The sequence below is a fragment of the Plectropomus leopardus genome, chromosome 8 (genome assembly GCF_008729295.1).
Source record: "Plectropomus leopardus isolate mb chromosome 8, YSFRI_Pleo_2.0, whole genome shotgun sequence".
Taxonomy (NCBI): domain Eukaryota; kingdom Metazoa; phylum Chordata; class Actinopteri; order Perciformes; family Serranidae; genus Plectropomus; species Plectropomus leopardus.
This window is the reverse complement of record NC_056470.1, coordinates 14,096,426-14,119,461: the sequence shown is the minus strand read 5'-3', so window position 1 is coordinate 14,119,461 and position 23,036 is coordinate 14,096,426. Positions and strand designations below refer to the sequence as shown.

At 39.6% G+C, this 23,036-nt stretch overlaps 1 protein-coding gene across 4 annotated transcripts in view; it reads right to left on the bottom strand.

Moving 5' to 3' along the window:
* Positions 1-1,618: 1,618 nt before the first annotated feature.
* si:dkey-178k16.1 (band 4.1-like protein 1) overlaps positions 1,619-23,036 on the bottom strand; it is a 56,669-nt gene continuing 35,251 nt past the window's right edge. The window contains exons 7-23 of one of the 4 annotated variants that reach the window (XM_042491771.1): positions 21,916-22,134; positions 21,704-21,791; positions 20,414-20,566; positions 19,186-19,283; positions 17,046-17,221; positions 16,400-16,656; positions 15,737-15,775; positions 14,612-14,641; positions 12,380-12,535; positions 8,904-8,954; positions 8,066-8,467; positions 6,792-7,010; positions 6,150-6,209; positions 5,835-5,924; positions 5,588-5,668; positions 4,301-4,417; positions 1,619-4,186 (exon numbers count right to left, since the gene is read on the bottom strand). In XM_042491771.1, coding sequence (XP_042347705.1) covers positions 4,181-4,186; positions 4,301-4,417; positions 5,588-5,668; positions 5,835-5,924; positions 6,150-6,209; positions 6,792-7,010; positions 8,066-8,467; positions 8,904-8,954; positions 12,380-12,535; positions 14,612-14,641; positions 15,737-15,775; positions 16,400-16,656; positions 17,046-17,221; positions 19,186-19,283; positions 20,414-20,566; positions 21,704-21,791; positions 21,916-22,134 — 2,242 coding nt within the window. In that variant the 3' untranslated portion in view covers positions 1,619-4,180. Of the gene's footprint in view, positions 4,187-4,300; positions 4,418-5,587; positions 5,669-5,834; positions 5,925-6,149; positions 6,210-6,791; positions 7,011-7,868; positions 7,949-8,065; positions 8,468-8,903; positions 8,955-12,379; positions 12,536-14,611; positions 14,642-15,736; positions 15,776-16,399; positions 16,657-17,045; positions 17,222-19,185; positions 19,284-20,413; positions 20,567-21,703; positions 21,792-21,915; positions 22,135-23,036 lie in introns of those variants that run through there. The other 3 variants (XM_042491772.1, XM_042491773.1, XM_042491774.1) reach the window with 3 other exon arrangements.

The following is a 23,036-nucleotide window of genomic DNA, read 5'->3' as shown; positions in this document are numbered from 1 at the left end:
TTTTTTTCATGATTTCGGACGTCATACTATACTTTTCATTTTTTGTCATTATTTTGGATGACATACTATACTATAATGTTTTATCAAGATTCCGTACATCATACTGTACTATGATGTTTTTGTCATTATTTTGGGCAATATACTATAGTATGACATTTTTCATGATTTCGGACGACATACCCTACAGTGACGTTTTTTCATGATTTTGGACGACATACTATACTATTATATTTTTGTCAATATTGTAGATGACATACTATACTATGGCATTTTTTCATGATTTTGCAAGACACACTGTACCATGATGTTTTTATCATTATGTTCGACAACAAACTATACTATGACATCTTCTCATGAGTTGAGATGATACTATACTATGATGTTTTTGTCAATATTTTGGACGACATACTATACTATGATGTTTGTTCATGATTCTGGACAACATACTATGCATTTTTTTAGGATTTCGGATGACATACTACACTATGATGTCTTTTTATAATTTCGGATGACATTCTATATTATGACGTTTTTTAAGATTTCGTATTTCATACTATGCACTCTGCTGTTTTTTCATGATTTCGGACGAAATACTATACTTTTATACTTTTGTCATTATCTTGGAGGAAATAATATACCATGACATCTTTTCCTGATTTACTATACTATAAAGTTTTTTCATGATTTTGGACGACATATCATACTATGGTGTTTTTTCATGATTTCGAACGACATGCTATACTATGATGTTTCATGATTTCGAACGCCGTACTATACCATGATGTTTTTTCATGATTTCTGACGAAATACTTTACTATGACGCTTTTGTCATCATTTTGGATGACATAATATACTATGACGTTTCTTCAAGATTACGGACGACATACTATACTATAATGTCTTTTTCATTATTTCGGACTATACTATGACATATTAGCTCCGTGGCAGGCTAACAATCTGCAGCAACAGTTTCGGCATCTGGTCTATTTTCTCCATGAAAGATTCTGGCAGGAAAATACACTAAATTCTCTATTAAGAACAACATAAACATTGTCTTTAACATGATATAAATGACATGATCATGCCCTGGTCCTAGTGTGAACTACCAGGCAACTGCTGATGGGCAGCTGCGCAAAAATTAACACATCAGGGTGCTTCTGCGTCCAGTAAGAACCCCGTGTAACACCTACCCTCCAGTCCTTCCCCATGTTACACCATTAGGTCTGTCAGCACTGTTGCCATCACACTGCTGGCTGCTCGTCAACTTCAACTCTGAATCAAAGATAAGCTTCCAATGTTGCATACAGCTCCTTAAAGTGTATCAATAATTTCACTTCCTTAAACCTAAGTCCAGATGCGCTTAGTAACGAAGCTATAAAAATGAGAAACTTAAAACCTTTTTTTGTACTCCATCATTTTTTCATGACTGAAAAATACAGAAGCAGCACTTCAATATCAAGCCTTGAGGAAAAATATACACCAGCTGTAATAATAAGACAAACAAAGATATGAGGAAGAGATCAAACAGAGGGATTCCCTACTCATCTTCTTCTTTTTCTCTGTTCTTTATTTATTTCGAAGGAATGCAAGTACACTGTACAGCAAGGACATGGCACCAAGCAATGGAGAGCAGCAGAGCAGATAGGATGAAGCTGCTGAAGAGGAGGAGGAGAAGGGTTCTGTACAGAGAGAAGATGGCTAGGTTTAAGGGTCAGCCAGATGTCGTCCAATCAGACATTCTGCACAAGGTGTCTCAGCCAACGCCAAATGTTATTGATTAATCACAGTCTGGTCATTACTTGACAGACTTCCAGGGGTTGGCCTTTTCTGGACAGACAAAGGTAAATTTGACCGAACAGGTTGATCCAAGGATGATTTCGATTATTTCGCCCATAAGTGAAGAATGGAAGGAAGAAGGATTTAAGCTGTGTATGCTCGATGTTGTTGCAAAGCTCTCTTCTTTTTGGTGACTAGTGCCCTCTTGTGTACATCAAGCCCATGGCCATTAACTACTTCACGTCTGCACAATCCACCATACGGCACCCAATATACAGTACAAGTAATGCATGGCTGCATTTTTTTTTTTTTTTCACCTTCCAGTTTGACACCCACATCCATGATTAACCATCACTTTGGAATCAAAATATGAAACAACAGGAATTACACTACACATGTGAACAGTAAAAGTTTAGTGTCTGAAAGCCAAAGCTGTATCCTCATAAACCTGACATGACAGTTTTAACATTGTTTTCAATTTAATTAATTTCAATGCATGGATTTATATATAAAATATGATGTTTGCAGGGAGACAGAAATTTTTGCAAGCAATGTTAAAGACAGCCATAATTAAAGGGAAACCTTGCCGTGTCAAGTTTATGTGTTTGACTTTCTGGCACCTCTGTAATTAAAAGTAGCTTGTTCATACAAATATTTTCATAAAAAAATCAGAGTTTGTACAATTTGACTGCTACCTTAATTGGCACACTACATGGCATTCTGCTAACATTCATGTACCAAATGACACAAAACTAAAAGTTCAAAGCTTCTGCTCCTACTGTAGATTTTATTTATAACACTATACTTTGCTTGAAAGTGTGTTGGAAAGTACTCTGATGCTTAATACCATTTCTGCAGAGTATGTTTAAAGATGACGAAAAATATGTTGTAGCGATGAACAAATACCAGTCACCATAGCTGAATGACAGGCCGACTTAAATTTAAATTAAAAGATACGTAAACTGTTAAAGGGTTGTAATTAAAGGAATCTATAGCTGTGCTGTAACTGGATTTTGGGATTAAACAAAACTGTATTGTTTGTTTGTTATTTTCCACTATTTCTGAAAAAAACTCATCATTCCCAGCAAGGAAGCTTAATTTCCTTTTTAGCTTCCCAGAGCTCAGATTCAACTTCAGAATGTGAATAATTCGGTCTTTATATCTTATTCATCCTTCTTATGAGTTGATATCAATTTTACTCATTTACAATCCAATAATGCAAGAAAGTATCATGCAAACATTATCTCAAATACTAGTTTTACTGATGCAGCCACCACTTCTGTGACTAGAACAAGGGTGTGATCCTACTCTATGTACTGAATACACAAAATGGCCAAAGTGGTATTATATACTCAAAGCATATCTAAAAGGCTGTAAAAGGAGAGAAAGTGGGCTCATTCTGAAACATCAGCATGCTCAGAAACTATTGCCACCATTTGAATAAATACAACGGGTACACTGTGTGTAATAACAGCTCCTAATGTTCAGACACATACTCTAGAAATCCAATCAAAGTCTGTCATTGTACATTTTACAGAAGTAATAAGGAGGGGGGGGGGGGGAGAGGGATGTATGGTGATCAGACAAGCTCTGACTTATACACTTGAATAAACACCACCAGGAGACCTTGTTGGCTCTAAATGATCTGCTCTGCTCAGTGCATTGTCATCACTCAGTGTCTTGGGGGTGGGACAAAGCCCATTTGTTCATTACAGAGGGAAAACTAAAAGTAGAAATTGCGCTGTTCTCTCTAAACTCTGCTTCACTAACAGTACTGGAGCTACATGTAATGGATTGTTTTACTTAATACGTGTAAGCACACACAGTTTTTTTCAGCATTTTTTTAGCACACCCAGCCCATGAGTTCTATTCTTGAGACATGAAGACGCTCTCAGGTGCACAACAATTTTTTTCTGTTTTTGAAATTATGCATTGGATGACATTGCATGTGGCTCTGGACTATGCCACAGTGTGAAAAAGTGCACAGAGTCCCTTTGAAGGAAATTGAAGTGAGCGTTTTGAATAAAGACACCCTGAGGTTTGCAGGGAATTTAGTCAGATCAGACCTCTTTAACTGTTCCAGATTTCTGGAATTCTGGTGGCATATTGTCGACCAATCAAGGACCGTCAGTGATGTTTACATTTTTTCCAGCATGAATGCCAAATCACTCTGCTGAACGTGAATGAATTTCAATTGTGAAATGTTTGAATCAAAACAAAACGTAAGGATTTCAAAGGAGTGTAAGGATTTCAAAGGAGTCTTGTTTCAGCTTTGCGCGTGTGTGTACAAGAGGCTCCATTTGAGCGCCACTGGCAGTAGTCTATCAGTAGGGATGGTGTGTGGCAATTTCAGGTTGGGCACTGACGCTTCTGGTCCAACGGGGGGCGCTCTCATCTCAGGAAATCATGACTGCAGGTAGAGAAAGAAGAAAAAGCTTACCTTAAATCCCTTAATCTCAAAGGAGGGTGGTAAGGCTAAATCCTGGCCAGATATTATCTTTTGGAGTCAAGATGGCACCCGTACCTCTGATACGCCGTGTCGATCCTCAGTGGACGATTCTGTTTCCCTGACAACAACCGCCTTGGTCACCTGCATGTCTGGATGCTGCTGCTTGGCTTCTTGTATTGCAATAGCCAGAGCCTATAAAGAAAGAGAGAATCACAGGAGCAGAGATTTTTTATTCTTGTGTTTTTTTTCTTTTTATTCTTGTGTTTGATTGCTTTTTATTTTTGTGTTTTCTTGCTTAAGATTTTTTTTCCACTTCTTATTCAATAATGGAATATAACTGGTACCCTAACCCTTACAGTTTCATTTCAAGATTGACATATCTTTCTGCACTAGCAAAAACAATTTGACAATTTTTTAATGCTTGCAAACAGAGCTGAAAGGAACACTCTATTCATTGATTCGTGGCTCAATAATTGTCATTTTTTTTGTTAAACATTAAATATTCAAATAATATTGGAGCAGAAGTCCAAACATTGTTAAGTCTTAGCCTCTCAGATGTGAGGATCTGCTGCTTTTCTACCATAAATTATCGTAGTGGAGCCGCTCTGACTGTGGCTGCACTGGGCAACTCTCTGGTGTGTATGTGTTTAAGTGTGAATGTGATCAGGGCAAACCCGGAAAAGAGTAGCATGCTCTTCAGTGAAACTTTCCTGGTTTTAACTTCCAGGTAAAGTTTCTTTTCAAAATGATAATATGAATATCTTTAGGTTGACAAACAAGGCATTTCAACATTTTATGTTGGGCTCTGAGAACTTGCAATAAGTATTTATTTTTTTTTTTTACCATTATCTGACACTTTTTAATCTAATAATCTAAAAAAATGTTCATCACAATAACCAGTAATGAAACAATCATTAGTCACAGCCATACTTGCAAGAAACAGCTGGTTTTTTTTATTTGCATATTACATTTATTCACCTGATGTGTTCATCCCATGTCTAAAATTGCCTAAGTAAGCTAATATTGATCTGATCTGAGGTAGGTTGATCTATGCAATAATGTGAGGCATAATTATTTTTTTTTCGGCACAGCAATGTTTACACCTAAATTATATCAAGTGTTTCATAAAATGTAAGATTGAAATAGTCCATTTTAAAAAGAATAATATTTAGAAATGTACAGCATGTCTTGCCTACAAAGTTCCAACAACTAAAAATGCTCTAAAATTCTAAAACCCAAATCTAGCAACCATTAACTACCATGTACTCACCAAATGCAAGACCAATGGTTTTGTTAAGTGCCATATAAATAAATTTATAATTATTTTGAGTACCGTTGCATCAACAGTTCATTTGAGCTCACCTGTTCCTGGTCTACGTCATCGTCTCCTGTGATTATAATCCTCTTCTCGATCCTGGTCTCTGAGTATCCTCCTTTCACCGTCTGCAACACACAGTGGCTTTTCTCTAATCGCCTTCACAAGTGGAGCCCATATTTAACTGTACTTAGACAGAAGAGATGAGCTGCACCTTCTCGTGTTGCAAAACCCACTTTATCATAATTATACAGTAAATTGTGTGCTTTTTAAATTCTACTTAAGCTTCTCTACCTTAGTGACTTGAGTGGTTGCCGAGGTAACATTTTCAGTGACGAGGATGGGCGACCCTGTAGCCTCTCTTCCAAGACTGCTCATATGCACCTGAGAAAGCAGAAAAGTTGGCAGCATTAGGCAAATTGTGTAAATACATAATATGTACAGATCATTACATGTTATATGTCATTATGTTTTGATATTTTCAGACAGCCAGACACATATTCATACATTTCTGTCTTTGTGCTGTGGGTAGGTTTAAACTCGAGAGAGCAGAAAGATGTGTATTGCAGGTCAAGTTAAAATTGAAGAGGTCACTCTGTTTGTACTCACAGGGGATACGCTCTGTCTTGTAGAGTAAGAAACATCACTCAGGCCAGTGATAACATGATCCTGAAAAAGACAGATTTATGGTGTGTGATGCAGGCAGTAATGCTTTAGTTCTAGTTGCATTCAAAGTCCAGTGTGCAAGGTTTGGGGAAATTTAGTGGCATCTAGCAGTAGGGAAACTTCTCCCAGTTACAATTCCCTCACTGTTGATTGTTCAGGAGGTTTTTAGCAGAAGGTGAATTGTCTGCAGAAGTCTTCTCCTCTCCAAACTTTCACGTTTAACAGGTCAAGATTTTTTCAATGCTGCTCATCACTGAGGGGCTGCTCACTATGGTGGGTGTTGCAAAAACGCGAATGGCCCTATCTAGGGTCAGTGTGTGGTTTTTCAGTTCTGAAATACTCTAAATATACGGCAGTGCAACATGGGGGAGTCCATTGACGAGGACCCCCTTCCTATGTAGATGTAAATGGCTCCTTTTAATGTAAAAAAAAAAACCCCACAAAAGTTCTCATTTTCAGGTGATAATACACAAAAAAAAACTTATTATATTCCAATTCTGCCAATATACCCCTCTAAATCCTATTCACTGATTGTTTGAATATTCTTTTTGTCTGCAGTATTTTTCACTAAAATAATAAACTGACCTGATCTGTGAATTCAACAATAGTCGTGGTGACCTCTGAACCGTTGGGCTGAGTCTCCGTCCTGACGTCTGTCTTCCTCACTGTCGGTGTGGGCATGACATCACTGGCCTCCCTGCTCAGTGGTGTGACGGCAGAGACACGACTAGCTTCTCTGTGTGACTCTCTGTCCACTGACGATGACACCGGCACTGACCTCTTTGGTTTTTTGGGTACTACAGGCTTAGGTGAGGGGAAAAAATAGTTTTACACATATGACAAATGAACTTGAAGGTCAGTTGACTTTCACTTAAATTTAAGTGGTAAATCTGGGTTTCAAAAAGGCCTAGATTCACCAGATGGAAAACTCTTTGCTTGCAAAAATGAAGATATTTATTGAAGCCTCTGATGTACAAAAATAATCAAAAGAGCACACAAAGCAAAAGACAAACTTAAGTGACTGTAATGTAACACACAAATGGACAGTGTGCTTAGAGCTCAGTGCTTTAGAGACATATTTTACAGTAGAATTAAAGAAAAGATGAAGGGTCTCTCTTTATTATCACTTAGTGCTGCTTGATAAAGAGCATTCAACTTGAACCACGTTTCATTACAGCCACTTACTGTGTCCTTTGTCTGCTCTCAACTTGATTTCAGTGCATCAGAAGCATTGATATATATTAAATAGTACATTTTCAACTGTAGACCTTTATGTTTTGCAGCCCACTGACAATTCAAATCAAAAACTTGAACAACAAAAACACCAGACACAGAAAAGCTCATTGAAATGTGTGACAAACACTTCAGGGTGTGATCACACCTTGATTTGTTTTTTTAATTTTTTTTTTTTTTTTATTTGTGCCACAGTGGAAATGTTGTTACTGCTCTATTTACGTACATCTCGCTCACGTTCACACTGACCAACTACTGTACAGGCTTGTAAACAAAACTTGCATGAACCCATCAACAGCTCGCTTTGGTGGCCTGTCATCACACTTTGTTGGAAACTTGGGCGGCACTAAAAGGGTGATACAATGGTGTTATAAGAGGAAGGGCTGAGGAGGATGGAAATCAAGTCCCAACTCCTGTATTTGGAAAAACACTTGCATTCACCCTTTTATTTATTTCTATATAGGTCAAAAACACTTTGATTTCACAGCCATACTCACCTTCACTGCAGTCTGATTGAAAGAGGACACATATTTTTAGGTGCCTAAAAATAGCATGGTTCTTCTTACCTGTCTGAACACATCAAACTAAAAAAGGAGAAACTACAAACACTTAATAAAGGACTCTACCTGCACATCAGGCCGTTTGACCTCTGGTCGGACTTCTTCGACCTGGACATGTTTGGCTGGAGGGCTGCTGCTGGCTCCTCTGGACAGAGCAGCGGACACTAAAGGAGGAGGTGGTTCAGATGGGCCCTGCTGCTGAAGCAAGTCCATGCCAAAGCACAGCCCCACATCAGGTGACAGATCCCTCTCCCCCAGCTCTGTCATGCCCCTGGAGAACTCCTCCATGCCTGTGTGCAGGTCTGTGAGAACAGTGAAATCTACTTCGGCCTCCAAGCTGGACGTAGAGCTGACTGTGATGCTGGAACATTTGCGCTCAATGCCCAGGTGGGTCTCCTTCAGGTACAGGATCTCGTGGTCCTGATCATCCTCAGAGACAGAGCCTAGGCGTTTCTCCCACGGTTCCCTCTGCAGAGAAGAGTGCAGAAAATCAAGCCATGTAAAAATTGATTTAGTCATTGATTTACTTACATAATCAAATAATGTGAGCTATAGAAAAACACATGGTTTTCTGTGTTTTCTAATGATCAGAAATGTAGGCCAGTTTTCCAGTATTTACCAATGTAATCTTTAATAGCATCAGAAAAAAATTGGTGTAAATCTTGTTAATGTGTGGTTTCAAATCATGTATTTTGAACCGTGGTGGGGCTTCCCCTTTAATTAGGTTAGAATTTAGATTGTGCTGTTAATGAAACCAAAATAGTGAAACCAGTTCCCATTTGCCTATAAACACATACAAATTTTGAAGAGAACTACATTAAAAAAAATAAGTGCGGTTTGTTTACTGATTTCCAGTCGCAAAAAAACGATCAAATGGAAATGTTAGAGCTGAGAGACGACTCACTGAAGCTTCGTTGAAAGGTTCCTCGTGAATAGCAGGCGTGGGAGGCGTGTCCTGTAAAAGAAGAACAAAAAGGAAGCAGACATTAATATAATAAAGCATGTGTCAAATCTTAGAAACTATAACCACAAAGCATGATACCAATCTATACTAGAGAGCTGGGAGACCTTAAGGAAATTTTTTTTTCTTTGACAATATTGCAAACACTGTTTCAATAAATGTGACAAACAATGCTTTTATCAGCTGTGTTTTGTGCTGAAATCAGAACATTTTAAAACAGTGACAAAGGTTTTAAACTAATTGCTTTTGTGCTGGGTGGAGTTCTCTGCATTATTATTTTTAATATATAAACACTTAAAGGTCCAGTGTGTATGATTTGGGGGGATTTAATGGCATCTATTGGTGAGGACTGCAAATTGCAACTAGCTGAAATTACTTGGTTAGGATTCCTTCAGATAATTGTTTAAGACATTTTTACAGAGAGCCAAATCATCTGCAGAGATCTCTTCCTCTTAAAGACAAATAGACCAGGCAATTAAAACTAGTCAAAACAATGAATAAAGCTGTTTCAGTACCAAATCAGTGTTTCTCCTACGCTGCACATCATGTAGGAGATGGGTCATGAGCCCAGCACCTGCTAATGTGTGCTCCCCTTTCTTTTCTGATTACTTAAGATCCAGACAGAGGTTTTTAAAGTGAGCCAAATTATCAGTAGAGGTCTTTTGTGTAATTTAAATTGGTAAAACAGGGGGTAATGGAGTTTCACATAAAAAACAAAACAAAACACTGTCGTCACAGAGGGGCTGCAACTATGGTGGCTGACACAAATGCACGAATGCCTCTGGTGTTTGGTTTGTCCATTCTGGGCTACTGAAAAAACATGAAGATACAACATGGCCACCTCAATGGTCAAGGGCCAACTCCCTATGTAGATATAAAAAGCTATTTCTAAGGTAGCAAAAACACATCAATTCTTGTCATTTTTAGTATATTGCATTCCCTTTCTGCCAGTGTATCCCCCTTAATCCTACACACTGGACCTTTAAAAGGTGCTGTGTGTAACTTTGGAGAAAGACAGTTGAGTTTCATTCCAAGGTCAAATACGGGTCTTTGTGTTGGTAGCTGAACTGAAAAATCCATCAAGTATCTATAATTGACGACCAAGTTATGAGACTCAACAATCAACTATGTTTCTCCAACATTACGTACTGCACCTTTTAATTCATCCACCAACTTCAGGGCTCCTGTGAAATTTAAACACTAAACAAACATATGAGAATTCCCAGAGACTGTAAAGCTTACGGCTCCTGTCAGAAGCATGCACATAGGGTATATTTTACAGGTTGACATCATCAGAAATGACTGCAAGTGCAATGGTAATGCCATGCACTGAAAGGTAAGATTTTCCAAAATCCCTTTCAGGAAAGAGGTATTCATAATTGTAAATGCAGCATATGAATGCCTAAGCCCTGAAGAGGTTTGGCAGCTCTGCAGCCTGTGATTACATCTAATCGCCTTTTTCATTTTCTGCTGTAGCCACAGAGATGCCAAGGCAGAACATTTGGTTAAAAATGCCCTTCTCAGCCTTTACATAAAGGGTTTAAATTATGTGAAAAGGAGGTTTTCAAAGAAAAATGGTGGAAAGGTCTAGCACTCCTTGCAACAGCAGCCACCTTACTCTGTGAGGATGTTGGAAGGAGAGACCAGGTGTGAACGTGACAAGTCAAGGTGGGATAAATAGGGACGCCTGAAGCTTAAGCATAGGGAACTGTGCTTAAAGGCCCGCAGCGTTCTGAAATGGCCAAGCAGATGTCAAGCGTTGCGAAGGGGAACAAGGGAAAGCAAAAAAGCCCTCTGGGCCATGGACGTGAACTGAGTCGGTCAATGATGCGATGCCAAGGAACGTGAGCTTTTGCTTTCTCATACACAGCCACATGAGTTCTGAAGTATGTGTGATTGTTTGTTTTTAAGATGGTAAAAACAAGATTCGCACGACATCGCCTGAAGCTCATGCAATGCTTTACTTTCCGATGATTGACAAAGAGGTTAGGGGGCAGATAGGGTTTACCGCTTGCTTCCTCTTGGCTGTTTCTTGGCTGGGCGTCCTGTGGTGGATGTGGCTGCTGTCCATGTTGCTCTGTCGGTCTCGCGACCACTGTGTTTTCAGCGGGAGAGTTCGAGGGGGAGCTGTTGGAAATTTGCAGCTAGAGAGTAGACTCTCTTTCAACTCAGAGTCATTTTGAAAATTATCGTCATGCCCTCTTCCTCCTCTGCAGTCTCTGAGCTCCTGATGCCCAAAGAGTTCGTTCTTAATGTGTTGATGTAGTAGAGGCTGCTGCTGATATGACATTGCAGCCTCACTGTGGTACTTGGTGGCCCCTGTGTTTTCCTTGACAACATTTTCGGTATACCGCAGTACATTATCATCCACTCTCCTTCCTGCCTCGCAGGATCCATCTTTTGATTTTGTCATCTTTACATCCCCACTCGCTCCAAAGACGCCTCTATCAGACCGACTTTGAGTTTGAGGGTTTACAACACCTGTGTTCTCTTTGTTCAAAGACTTCTTTGATCTTTGTGGCTTGAGAGGAACTATTTTGGTGACTTCTGAATGTGAGTTCCCTGTTTTGTTGCAATCTTGCGCTCCCACGGGGCTCGAGTCTTTTATTTTCTCACAGTGCCTCGCATCAGTCTCAATTCTGCCTCCGTTGCCTTTTGGGAGAGAATCCACAGCCATCGGAGCTTCGAAGTCGTTTGGTCTCTCTCGATGAATGCTGTGCTTATACTGAGTATGCCTCATGTCTCTGTTGATGATTGCACCTTGTTTGTCATGCGGAGAGCTAAATCCATTTTCTTGAATGGCATTCCTCGCTAATATGGCATTGTGGTGCCCGTTAGTTCCTACTGTATCGTCCATGGTGTTCATATCTGTCAGTACTGTTGCAGTAAAGTCTGTTTCCTGTTTCAGAGATGTTCCCGGTCTAGTTATTAAAGAGTCCCTGGCTTTCTGACAGTTGTTCATCTTTGCTTCAGTCCAAAGGGCCACAGAGAACATGTCTCTGCCCATAGAAGAGATCTTACTCTTTTCCATTTTAGAGTAAGTATCCAGCTCTCCTTCATAAGCATCCTGCTTGTCAATCAATTTGCCACCACCGGTCGCCTATGTTGACATAGAGTAGACAGTTGCATTAGCCTAGCAGTGTATCTAACACTGCTTTTCACTACTGATATCATTGCAACCCCATATAATTCCTGTAAGTAATTTGTGATAAATTGGGGGAACCTATGACTGTGCAAACTTAGATGCATTTCAAGCTTTTTTCTTGTTTTCTGTGTTTTGGCTCATGGAATCAAAGAATTGTCAGAGACTATAATGAATTGTCACAATGGGAAAGGGCTGACCAACAAAACTGTAATATGTAGGAAATTAATTGTAGAAAAATGAGTATTGTACTTTGAGAAAAGGAGCTAGTTCTTACTGGTTTCCGCTCGGGGGTTCCTCCAGGAGGAGTAGCTGAGGACAGGCGTTTCTCCCTCTGGGCCATCTTGCTGTTAGGCTGCCTCAAAGCTCTCTTCAGCTCATTGATGCTGGCCTGGTGCTTTTGTAGAACATCTTCTGGCTTATCCAGGAACTGCTGCTTACACAGTGAAGGGCACACCAGGGACACACATTAACATAAGTTAAAATCCTACATCTGAGTCTAATATCTGAATTTGGTTGCAGTCATTCCAACACTTTAACTTGATGTGGATTTCAGTTGAAATGAACCTCTCAAAATTCTTACTCTGTTTTGATGAATGTGTGGTGCTGAGGGTTTGTAAATGGGTTGTAGGTAGAATCAAATGCTGCACCATATAGAGGACAAAAGAGGTCTTGCTGATGACCAAAACAGATATAGACCTCATTACAGTACAGTCAGATCATATCAGTGTTTTCCTTTTACCTTGCGGCAGTGTAGACATGTTTAAGTTAAAGGTCTGGAGGTTTAAAAGTAATCATATGAAATAACTCTATTAAATAATACATTTCAAAAAGTGCTTGGTACTGTTCTTGCACCTTGGAAGAGCACACAGCCCCAAACGGGAGGTTTTGAAAATTCTTCGATCAAAGGCTAGGCATTTATAACAAACATTCACTGGTAATAGCTCTCATTAAATTTGACAGAAAATGACATGCAAAACCAGGGTGTTGCTTTTAAGAAAGTGGTTCACCAAAAAATTACGTGGGCTGAGTAGGCATGGGACGATATGAAAATGTCATGTCACTATTATCCTGCCAAAATAATTGTGATTCAGAATATATAATTTGTTTAAAATGTAAATTGGCACTAAAACAGGCCTGAATCACTTTACCTTACAATTTGTTAAGAATCAAATATTATTTTTAGTAAAAAACGAAACAATTCATAATGGCATCATATCCTTTGACATCAAATGTGCCAATGCTTAAGTAAGATTTTGTGCTTTTTTTCAAGTATATGTGTAACAGAGTAGAAAATACTTGGTTAAATTACAGCAAAGTGGTGCAACAGCGTCACCTGCTGGTGAAGCAGTATTATGTGTGGGCTGGCAGGGGAACTCCACAGAGCGCTGAGGAATGCACTGCGGTAGGTTGTGTTCTCTTGTTGGTCTGGGATAATTGCTGATTTGTAAGACTTTTAAATGTTAATGCCTTATATTTTTCATATAATTTAGATATAACAACCTTAACCAACTGTTTTCAGCCATTTTGTGATATATTTCCTTTAGAGCGATAAAATGGTCACTTTTGGTGTAAAACTAGCTTAATTATCCAGGTGTTCCATGTGTTATCCAGACTGTTATCCCGGAAACCAATGCCTATTCCCATTGTCATCCCACTGTCATATACTGTGTTTACAGGTAACATTTTATGCACTTCTCTGTTTGATGTTATGATTTGTCAGTGGATCGTTTTATCCTGTTTATTGATACGAGCTGTTCGTTCCTCATGGGAGTAGCAGTATGTTAATTAGCCACATGATGTGTATGTGCGCTGTTGTAAATGGCGGCTTTGTTCATCAGTCTTTTCTCACTTTTAAAATTGATTATTGGATTTTTCTTTTTATTGCTAGTCTAATGGAAATGTGAATATGTAGCCTGAAGCAATGTAGTAGACAAATAGTTTACACTATAGGATCACAACATGTTATAATGATTCCATGTATTTTCGATTATGAAAATACACAGAGTGCTGAGGAATGCACTGTAACTGTTACCCCGAGACCAATGCAGATTGCCATCGTCATCCCACTGCCATACTGTGTTTACAGAGCGCACTGTGCATTAAAGAGACCCATAATCCACCTGATTGTCTGTGGTGTGTAGAAGTAAAAGCATTTTGGAGCTGAATCTCATCGCATGAAGTTGTGACCCGTCACATATGCAGCCTTTTTTTTTGCAGTGTTTTGCTGTTGGTTGCCTAAAACGCTCTATGGGTGCTGCTGGACACAATATTTACACAATAAGTGAAATTCAACACAATTAATTTCATGTAAATGTTTTTTAAATCGTCCCATCACTAGTGCAATAATACTAGTGCTAAATGTTTTAACATGAACTCCATTGCTGTTGCCGTTTGCGGTGTTTTAACAGTAAGTCTATAACAATAAGCACAGTTGTGGATACGAAAACACAGCACACCTGGTGAAGGTCACACACAGCACATGCCTAAGAGAGAGGACAAGCAGTACCTCCTGTTTGGGCCGAGGGATGGCCAGATCCTTGTCCAACAGATGAGGGAGCCCGAGGTGGGGCAAGTGAGATGAAGTTAAGGGTTTTGAGAGAGCAGGAGGGTTGAAGATTTGGGGTAGTGGATGGGGTTGAGGACAGAAGCGTGCAGAGACAAAGAGGTAAAGTGCTGCAGGTGAGTCAAAAAGGCAGGCGGCCAGACAGACAGACAGACAAGCATTTGACACCAACGGGGTATTTGACTTAAGACTGTTCAGCCATTTGATGTTCTGCCAAGAAGACAGGGACAATCCATTTCAGTGTCAGCCAATTGACAATTAATGCAGTCCTCTACTGACTGAGCATAAGGGTTGGGAGAGGGGGATTATTCCCATACTTCTTCATCCAAACATTTGGTGAGAAGGCATTACAAAACCACAAATGAACAGACCTCTTAGTGACCAATGCAGTGCCAATATTTCCTGCAGTACTTGAGAACACTACCACACATACCTGCACAGGAATAATACGAGACTAGATACACTGGAATAACCAAAAAAATATAACATAAAAAGAATGCGTTCATCTGCACAACATAGAGTGTATGCATAGAAAGCTGTCACTGCATAAAAATAAAAATAAAAAACTTTGACGGATCTCTGCTGGAGTACCAGGAGATTTGCCAACTAGGGAACACTGAATCATCAACAGTGCTCAAGGGCCATCTGTTTATCCTTCTAATAACAATCAATCCCTCTAATTTCACACAGGGACACTGTTAAAGATGTGTTGACAATTGAAAAGAAAAAGCCTTTTCCACTGCTTAAATCACTCTGGATTAGAGCTGGGCTAAATGCCTATGAAGAAAATCTAATGAATTTTCTAGTGGGCACACAAGAAAAAAAGAAAAAAGAAAGAGCCTGAATAAATCCATATTAAACATTTAGTGTCTATTCATCTGAAGATAGATTCATGCAGTTTCCATGGATTGCACTCAGTAAAATCCTGGAAATCATGACATGAAAAGAAATAACATTCCCTCCAGAGACAAACAATCAAGGATAGGTTGTGTAACACAGAGTGCAGGTGCATGACCTACAACAACCAAAACCACACAGACAAGACACTAAGGTCCAAGGCCAAAATACCTCTGGTTTTGAGTCTACAGGCGAGCCTTCCTCCTCACCCTGCAGGAAAGGTACGAGGTAGATGACAGAGAGGTCGGAGAGAAGAGAGCAGAGGTTAGCAGAGTGTGTTAACAAGAACTGTTAGAAGCAGGATGCTGGGTGGAAAAAAAATCATCTGCAGCAAAGAGGTCGAGTTATACTTCGGGAGGCGATTGCAGAAATGGTGAGGCGGGAGGACTCATACTGTGAAGTGTTATAAGTCTGCAGAGGAGCAGGAAATAGGGGAAATTAGGCCAAGGAGAGAAGAAGTAGGGACGGTGATTACAGTCCTAAATGAAAAGGAATGTGAGAGAGGAATGACGATTGGTAGTCAGAAGTTCATGAGGGATTTTTCAGACTTGGGGCGAAGCGGTGTATTTTCTCAAATAGCCAACAAAACTGCTTTTGTATGTTTCGTTGCATTTTCCCCAAAAATATGATATAGTTTTCACACTTGAAAGGCAATATTTCAATTATCAGGTGAGTATTAATTTAATTTATATTGTTGATTGGTTGGCTCAATATCAGCTCTTATCCTTAAGACCTTACCCCATACAACACTACTTCAAAAATCTTAACCATCCCTTTAAGGTTGCAAAGAATGCAATGAAGGCAGGTTTCTTTGCATTTGAACTTATCTTGTACCTTTAGCTCCAAAGTCTTGGTGGGTGTTGAGATGTTGGCACCCCGAGGGGGCTTCTGAACTTGATCTTGATCCTGACTATCATACTGCTCCAGCTCCTGATCTGTGTACTGGTCTTGGTCCTGGTCCTGGTACTGGTACTGATCATGGTCAAGGTCCAGGCTGCCCTCCTGGTCCAGGTCTTCTCTGGACATGAACTGTGTGCGTTCACTGGAGCTTCGCTGGGACAGCTGGTCCATACTGTAGCCTAAAGCTGAGGCTAGTGAAGCACAATGGGTGGGAAACATCAACGACTTGGACTACACATAATTGACTGTACAGTCTTTAATAAGGCAAAATACATCACTAGGCTGTGCTCAGTCATGAAATGACTTAAAAGCTGCCTTTATTTCTTTCTTTATTTCTTTCTTTCAGGCTCTGACAACATGGGACTCTCAAAGATTTGGTAGGCATTCACCTTATTTTGAGGGCCATAACATAAAAATCAATCAGTTTTGCTGCTGAGAATGCTCAAAGTCTGTTTTCATGCATACATTGCCATCAATCCATTTTAACCCGAAGCATCAGATTCAAGTTAATGACTCTCATTTTAATCCAGGAAATATCAATTAACCTTTATGTGGTCAGTGAAATCATCTGAGTTCTTACCTCCATCAATACTTCGGGGCAACATGTACCTCTTGCTAACAGACCGTTCGAACTGTGGGGCAGGCCTGTCAATCAGAGCACTGGCCTGTCTGGTCTGTGCTTGGGTCCGCCCGCTGTAGCGGAACTTGGAGCCGATCACCAGAAAGCCCTTGGGAGGCGGCTCTGGGGAAACCAACCTGCAGGAAGGTTCAGTTTGTGTAAATGTACTGCAAATACTTGATTCAGCACCTTGTTAACATCTTTTGCTGAATTACACAATTACACAGTCCTACAGGGTTTTTTTTTCTACCGGTCACTAATTTCCTATAATTTTCTAAAAATAACAGTTTGTAACTTGGTAATAATTGTAGGAAAAATACAGACAAAGATCTGGGATTACATCAATTGGAAAGAAACAAAATCCCCCAAACAGCACCTCTACACCTTCCTCGAGTCTTGATGCCATTATGTAGAAGTCACAGTGCCTTGCCAAGAAATAATCTAGCCCTGTAAAACCACAACATACAGTATATTTTACATTTTTCTAGCCGTTTTTTTTTTTTTTTTAACAAATTAAACAGATGGGATACTGGGTGTTAATTTGTGAGTTTTAGAGGTGCTGGTGGGTATATTTTGTTACCTTCAGATAGAACAGCACCAGCATTACAGGAAGGCACACCAGGCCTGGGCCCACCAACTTATACCACTGGTTGATGACAAATGACATAGCTGAAAACTGATGTGTTGCTATAGCCTATAGTAAATTGTCAGTTTCCATCAGTGCAAAATGTGTGTATCAGCGGTTCAGAATGCAGATGCAGTGCAGTCATTGTCATATTTCACTGCTGCAAATGCATTTCCTCTTGAGAATAGAGGAACCCGGAAACAATGTAGGCAGGGCGAGAAGTAGAGCTGAAAATTCCTGCCTGTTTGTCTCTGTGTTGCCTTGAAAACAAGGACCGTCTCTCTTGAGACAAGCGTATGGATTGACAGTGCAGTGCAGCACTGTCTCACTGCTCACTGTGCAGACGGTCTCTCTCCCTGGAATCAAGTTAAACAAATAATCCAGCCAGATCATCCAAAAAAGATAGTGTTTCCTTAAACAGAATTAATTTGTCAGTGTTCTAATTGAATGGATGCACTACAAAAGCCACAGCACAAAAATTAAATATGATAGATAGGATACTATGTTTTATTTTTACACAATATGAGCAACTTACCTGTGTGCCACTTGTAATAAATACAAACTGTCACAGGTAAATAATAAGCCATCCCAGCAATGAAAATATTTTAGAAAAAGACTTTGAATGTCCCATAATCAACCACAAGTGATAGTCATCGTTCACAGCATTGTATCAGTCATTTCTGTTTCAGCAACACTACCTGTTGAAAACAGTCAAAGGAGGGCAAACAGTATCAACCTGTAATATTAAAAGGCCCAGTTAAATTTACTTTAGCCCATCCAAAACTAAAAACATCAGTCATTTTTTTGTTTTAGCGAGACTACCTGTTGGAAACCGTCAAAGGAAGGTTAACAGTATTACCGTCTGAAATTAAAAGGCCAAGACAAAGCTATTTTGCACCATCCAAAATTGAAATTCTTGCGCTGTGCCTTGGACAGAACCATCCTTTAGTTAACCATCCCCTCTTTTTAGCTTAAAATTTTATCATACAAACATGGAAGTAGTATCAGTCTTCCTGTATAGGTTGACTGGTAAAATTGACAAAAGTTTATCTCAACCCAAAGAAATAATCAGTTATTATTTGAAACTTTATACCTTAAGTGCTGAAATGTAGGCTTGCCTGTGCACAATTTTCATGTTTCTGAAAGTTTAGCTGACCCGCTGTGTACTGACTAAAAGACTGTCTAGCTTACAATAGCAATTATTTGGAATTAATTAATTAGAAGAGTACCAATTGATCCCCGTCTCCATTTTACCTAAAATTAGTAGCATAATACTGGGGTCAGGTGCCTTTCTATTACTCTACAGTTACAAATCAGTTCCTTTCCGGGAAATTAAACAGAGCCGTGGAACTATTTGTATAATGAGTGTCACTTGAATGATTGCATTAATGTGCCAAGTGTTAACAGTTCATGCAGTGTGAAACCACTACAGTGCAGAAAAAGTGTGTCTGTGTATCTGTGAGTATCACGTCCTACCTGAAGAAAGTATGGTGCTCAATGCAGACCTTCCACAATCGCTTCGAGGCCCGATGGTTGGGCAGCTTGAAGCCTATGGTGCTCTCAAACTGTTCATACTGAGCCGTGATGGAAATAAGTGGAGGTGGAGAAGGAGGAAGAGGGGAGGTGAAGAAGAAAAGGAGAGTGAAGGGAGTGAGTGTGGGGAGAGATGGAGGGATGGTGGCAGGGGTGAATTGTGTTTACTCCGCAGCAATGGAGAAATCAATGCTGTTTTTCTGTTTGCTCGTAGAAATATATTCTCCCACTGCCATGTCAGGCTTTCCATCTCTAACCAACCCACAAATTAGCCATTCACACACTCACTCCATCAGATGTTCAGTGGCGTGAGCAGAAGAAGATGCTTTCACATCAATAGGTTATTAGCAATGTAACAGGTCTTTAAACATCAGGACCAGTCCATCCACAAGAGGAAGCCAACTCTTGTTCCATACACACCAAATGGGGGCCAGTTTAGAATAAAACAGCTTTAAAACACAATCATGACCCTTCTGGCAAATTTGAGGTGACAGCTGACTTAAGAGGATAGATCTGCAGGACAAAGTATGTGCACAGAATGGCCTTGCTATTCACCATGAAGACATCAATGTCTTTAACAATGGATGCAAAACACACTGCAGATACCCTAAAGGCCAAATAATGAAGGAAGGAAAATAAAAAACAGCAAATCATAATAATTTTAGATTGTTGAAAACCAGAGCAAGCATAATGTGGTTCTAACATTTGCAAGTAAAATCCTTGATGAAAGTGCAAATCCTCTTGACTGGCTAATCACACTTTAAAGTCACTGTAGAGGAAGAGAGACATAAGGGAAGAATAACAGCATGACCTATCAGTCCAGTCTTTAAGAACGTATCTTTGAGGGCTATAAATAATGTCCTTGTCAGTCGTCACATGGTTTGCTGTAGATAAATCTCAAAAGAAACACTTTTATCAAACCATGAAATGACTATTTATGCTGCTTGAGACGACTCAAGAGAGACAATGATGTAATTTTAACAACTGTGAAACCATGAAATAGAAATGTGGAGTTGGCTCTTCACCAAATGATCCTTTATTCCACTTGCCTCTGCGCTGCCTGAATGACTGTTATGCGCTGTTTTAGTGAGAAAGTGCAGGCAATAATTGCGTAGTGAACTCCTAAGTCAAGCAAGATGCAAAAGACAAGATATTGACAGTTTTTATTCACCTCTCCTGGGCGGATCTTGATGTAGAAGTTGCTTCTCTTATAGGAGATCTTTAGGATTTTTGGCCAGGCAAATCGGTTGATCCTTAGACGGTCGCGGTAGATGAGCAGACCGTTGGCACTCACACCGAGCATTATGTCAATTCCCTCTGAATCCTGGTGAGCACAGGCACTGAGCATCAGAAAACCTCAGACAAAAGAGCAATGGCAGTTTCCAAATACCTAAAGAAATATTTCACCACTGGAAAGATGGTCTTTTCACAAAACTAGGCTGTCTATGTATTCGAAAGACATAAATACTTTTAAAGTTGATGCTACATGACCACACAAAACAAAGGAAAAGGGCTGTGGCATCCGCTTTTTCTGAAGAGGTAGAAAACCAACAACAACCTGAATGTGCTGCGCCGCACCGGACCAATAAATGTCACCGCTGGCAGGTGACATAATGCAAGCTTGTCTGTATTGACACAGGGCGTATGGTGGCCGGCTGATAACAATCTCCAAGAACAGGTAAACACTAAACTAAAATATGTTTATAAAAACACTGGGGGCAAGAAATATGCAATGCAGTATTAAGATTTTGGTTTTTATTTGTTTAGCACTTCTTAGTTTTAATTTTTGATCTCAGTATTATCAGTCTCTGTGGGCACAAAACAGGATACAATACGACCACCGCTTCTTGCTCACATATTCTCATATTACACAAAATAGTGCATTAAAACATGTTTCTGAATACATGTTAGGCAAGAAAAATGCATTGAAGTGACAGAATATTGGTTCACATTTTGTCATGACGGCTTAGTTTTACCACTTGATCTCAGTTTTTTTCGGCCTTCCTTTACACAATATAGAAAACCGTATGGTGCCCGCTTCCTGTTCATAAATTCTCGTATTACAGCCAAACAGTGCACTAAAAAATGTTTCTGAAGACATTTTTAGGCAATACAGTAACAAAACTTGGTTTATACTTGATCAGCACTTCCGAGCTTGGTCTGCATTTAAGAGAGACAAAAAGGGGTGAGTGTCTCTCTCAATCCATTACTATACTCTTTGTGTCCCTGGTGGTGGGCATACGAAAATACTAAAGTACAATCTGTAGTTCGAGCAACAGCCAAAGATCCAGCGAAAATCTGCTAAATCATATGTTTAAGCTGAGAGATGAGCATGAAGATGTGGGCGCTGGCAAGATGGAGCGAAGTTTACAAGAGTTCACTGACATGTATGACTCACATGGTTATGATAAAAAGCTGGTTGAAAATTGGAAAAGTATACTTATCAGACATATCTCGGTACCTTAGCATGATGCAGATCTACTCCATACATTGAAAGCTTCTTGGCATTTTCTAGAAAGTTCACCTCTGCCTCGGCTGGGCTCATTCCCCTATGACACAAATGCCACACATGATTCATCACTTCATTCCAATATACACCCCACAAATCAAAAATACCAGCCATTATCGTCATGGCATTCAATTTAATTAACAGAGATGCATTTTTTATCTGACCTGTAGTTACGGTGCAGCTCCATTACTCTCTCCTCCAGCTCACGTGTCTGGTTGGGTGCAAAACGGAAGTCGCTGACGTAGTCAGGGCCATGTTCCTCGGGCTCGTAGTCTCCCAGCTCAGCCTGGACGGTGTAGGAGCCCAGAAGGGCGTGGGTGACAAATGAGCAGGGCAGACGGCCAGACAGGATGTCATCTCTCAGCTGCAGGCACAGGTAGTACCTAAACAAAATGCATTTTTTTCTATCAGGAAACATTTACAGGAGCCACTGCTGGACTTTTCAGACACCGTCCTTATTTGTTGTTTTAAGTTTTTTAAGCAATACTAATGGCATGGCTCTCGGGATAACAATTTATGTGTGTCTGTCTGTCAGTCAGTCCCCTTCTTTTCAAAAAGAAATATCTCAACAACTCATTGAAGAAATGCCATTACATTACCATTTTTGATATTCATGTTTGACTTAACTTAATGGCACTAGAAGATCTATGTTTTACTCTTACTAATACTTGTGTAAGACAGAATACCTGTAAGTATTCTATTATTCCTGTCATCGTGCAGCTTCTATGCCTTGATTAAGTCAATATTCTATACATTAATTAGATGGATAATGTAGGTCCTATCGCACATAACTCAAGCCAACATCTGTGCCTATTCTCAAGTAAAAGCTATTCACTCAAATTATCGAAAGAATTTTGTTTGTTTGTTACTTAATCAAAGACAGCACTTCCAATGAGAACTCTAATGAGTGTTGTTTATCAAGAGTAATTGGAATACTGTTTTGGCAAAGTTATACGCAAACACTTTGAGCACCACAAACCACAAACTCAACTGGAGTGGCATAAACTCCAGCAATATCTCCAAATCTTGCACACAAAACTGATAGCATCTGAACAGCATATTACCACAAGAGGTAAGCAAGAAAATGTGTTTGTGTGATTTGGGTGAATGGGCAATTTAAGCAGTTCCTTATGGGTAATTTGCCACTAAAGGCCTTTGCACACTGAGTCTGTTTTTTTGTATGAAATTTTCACACGTCTAAAAATAAATATGACCCCACAACATGTCAAACACAACTGCCTACTGACTCTAAAACTTTCATCTGTCATTAAAGTTTTCAGAAGAG